At 53.0% G+C, this 2,810-nt stretch overlaps 1 protein-coding gene across 1 annotated transcript in view; it reads left to right on the forward strand.

Annotated features, from left to right (window-relative positions):
* Positions 1 to 2,810, forward strand: part of CENPV (centromere protein V) — a 5,692-nt gene that overhangs the window by 1,355 nt on the left and 1,527 nt on the right. Inside the window, 2 exon segments of the mRNA XM_025214854.1 lie at positions 1,080 to 1,178; positions 2,732 to 2,801. Coding sequence (XP_025070639.1) covers positions 1,080 to 1,178; positions 2,732 to 2,801 — 169 coding nt within the window.

Raw genomic sequence — 2,810 nt, forward strand, 5'->3', positions numbered from 1 at the left:
TGCGAGCCCCGCGGGGAGGGCCCGCGACAGAGCCCGCTGCCCTGCCCCCGGCCACCCTCCAGGCACAGGCAAGGAGCGGGGCAGCGCCTGCAGGCACGGGCTGGCAGGCAGGAAGGGCCGCGGGGAGCGGGAGGCGGCTGCCCCGGGCCCCTGCGGGCCAGCCGTGCAGTGCACCCAGACGTGTACTGCAGCTGTGCAGGGACAGACATCTTGGCCTTGGGGGTCAGATTTAGGGCCACAGAGAGTGTGGAGTGCGCACAGGGATATAGTCAGGCAAATTAATCGCTGTCCAGGTGGCTTCACTACTATTTTTGTCTGTGGTTTCTCAGCCCAGAAGCACTGCCTCCTCCCCATTGCCTTGGCGGTGGATTGTTCCCCTTGTCACATTTTTATAGCACGAAATGCTGGCTTCTGTTGAGCCACGAGGAAGTTGATTTTTCTCCCCGCTGAATCTGGGGCGACTTGTGCTCGACCCTCTCGGGTTCCAGGAACGTCGAAGGGACGGGTTTAAAAACGCCCCCGTCCTGCTCTTTGCTGCCGTCTGCAGCAAAACATCCACCAGACTCATATTTTGATCTTTCTGCCCAGCCCTTGTGCTACTTCTGCTGTCTCCTGTGAACATGTGTGTCATACAGCTATCATTTAGTATCCCCAGGAATAAATCTGAACCAGTGGTCTGTGCAGGTCACTGGAAATATTAAAGGACTTCATTTGATTTGGCAGTGACCATGGAGAGGTCCGTAGAGGAGAGAGAAAGGCATGGGGCAGAATCCTCAAGGGCAGCTCTAAGGCTTCAAGTACATTTGGAAACAAGTGCACGGCCTATTTCCTAGATGCTGTTCACACTACAGGCTCCTACCTTCCCTGCTCTTCACCAAAACCACAACTGCGGGCACCACACATTGTGGGGGAAAGCAAGCCTTGTTCTGCCTCACTTCGGCCCCCGGTAAATAATCTGAGCAGGTTACACCAGTGTTTGTAGGTGCCCAAAGCGGAACAGACTCTTGCTCTGTGAAGTCCCAGTTTCCTGGGCCAGTGGTCAATCGTGAACGTGCTGTGTGTGTGTTTTCCCCACCTAGCGAATACCGTGGCCTGGTGAAGCATGCCGGAGGCTGTCACTGCGGAGCTGTCCGCTTTGAGGTTTGGGCATCCGCAGATCTGCATGTGTTTGACTGCAAGTGAGTGCCTTTTGCTTCCCAGAACTGATGATTTCAGATGCTGATTCTGCAACTGTACAGAGCACTGAGCACCAGAGCAGGGAGGGGACTGAGGGGCAGCAGGTGGGGATGTCTCCTGGTCACTTTTTCCTCTGAGGAACAAATAAGGCAATGGCAAAAACTGCAGGTGTCAGGGAGAGGACAAGGTGTTGGATACCTGCAGACAGAATGGGGGGGGTGGAGAAGAGCATGCTGTGACAACAGGGAGCCTTAACCAAGAAGGGGAGAGCCTTCAGGTGATCCAGAAATGCACGGGCCTCCCAGGAACACAGAGGAAACTCAGAGACATTCCCTGTTTTTAAAATGCACCAGAATACTGCAGCCCCAATCCGGGCTCCGCTGAATCCACGAGAACAATGCCGCTGACTGCGGGTCCGCACATGCAGAGGGACCTGCTGGATGCAGAGAGAAACCTCAGAGCACTACAGAGTGTGTCTATTTGGAAAGCCCTAATGAGTTTTATTACACAGCCTACAACCACGACAGGGGTAATCAGAAACCTCTGTGATCCTGGGAAAGCGGTGCATCTGTATCATTGTTCCCACAGCCACGCAGCGGAGGCCATAATGCTTCCATACCCCGCAGGGATGTTGTGAAGCTAAATACATTCGTATTTGTGAAAATGAGGTTGAGATTTGGACCCAGAAGGTGCTAAACAAGCACAAAGTATGATGCTGTGTTCAGTGTTAATAACATCTCGCACGCATACAGAACATCTCACCTGGAAGCATCTTACAGGCTTGCTATTACATATAGGAGCTGCTCTCCCTCGTTAATAAAATGCAGCCACGTTTGGTGTAAAGCCCAGCAGCTATTTAAAACCATCAGGTCCTTGGCACGATAGAGCAAAGGACGTCACATCCGGAAACCTGCAGAGGCTCTGAGAGGGGCAGAGTACAAAGCCCCCACGGCATTTAGCTACTATTCCCAGACTCACATGAAAAGTGCCAAGGGGGCTTCAATGATCCCAAGTGCAGTTTTCTGTTCCATCCAAATGAGGTGCCCTCAAGGACGTACGGCATGATCCTCTCCTGGCTTCCTCTTGCCAAAGCTCTGCTCATGTGTCAGGCCTGACAGGCTTTTCTGCTTTCACCAGACTCCCCGTTCGTTCCATGCCAGCTCAGCTATCATTGCAGAGCCCATGTATCACGTCTCCCAATCAATTAATCTTGGTGCATTTGGATGAAGTTGGCAAACTCTAGTCTGAAAGGTTAGATGTATTTGTCCAGGCTGCGGCATGTCCTTGATATGTCCGGAGAACTAACTGTGTGTGTGGAGAGAAAATGGTGCCTAGCCCTTGGTGCAGATAACCTTGCTTCCCTGTAGTACTGTAGTCCAGGCCACGCACGTGCACACGCAGTGCACACACCAGAGGTGCAGCTTGCCCACTTCTATCACCGCAACACTGATTTTGTCCCTAGAATCCCCCCTGCCACGTGCTCCGGGCTGGCTGTGAATACTGCCTGGCAGGTCGGGAGCTGCCTGCTGAAAAGCTCTTTTCCCAACTTTTACAGCTGCAGCATTTGCACCAAGAAACAGAACAGACACTTCATTGTGCCAGCCTCACGCTTCAAGCTGCTGCAGGTAGGGAAA

The sequence above is a fragment of the Alligator sinensis genome, unplaced genomic scaffold, assembly GCF_000455745.1.
Source record: "Alligator sinensis unplaced genomic scaffold, ASM45574v1 scaffold1801_1, whole genome shotgun sequence".
Lineage (NCBI taxonomy): Eukaryota > Metazoa > Chordata > Crocodylia > Alligatoridae > Alligator > Alligator sinensis.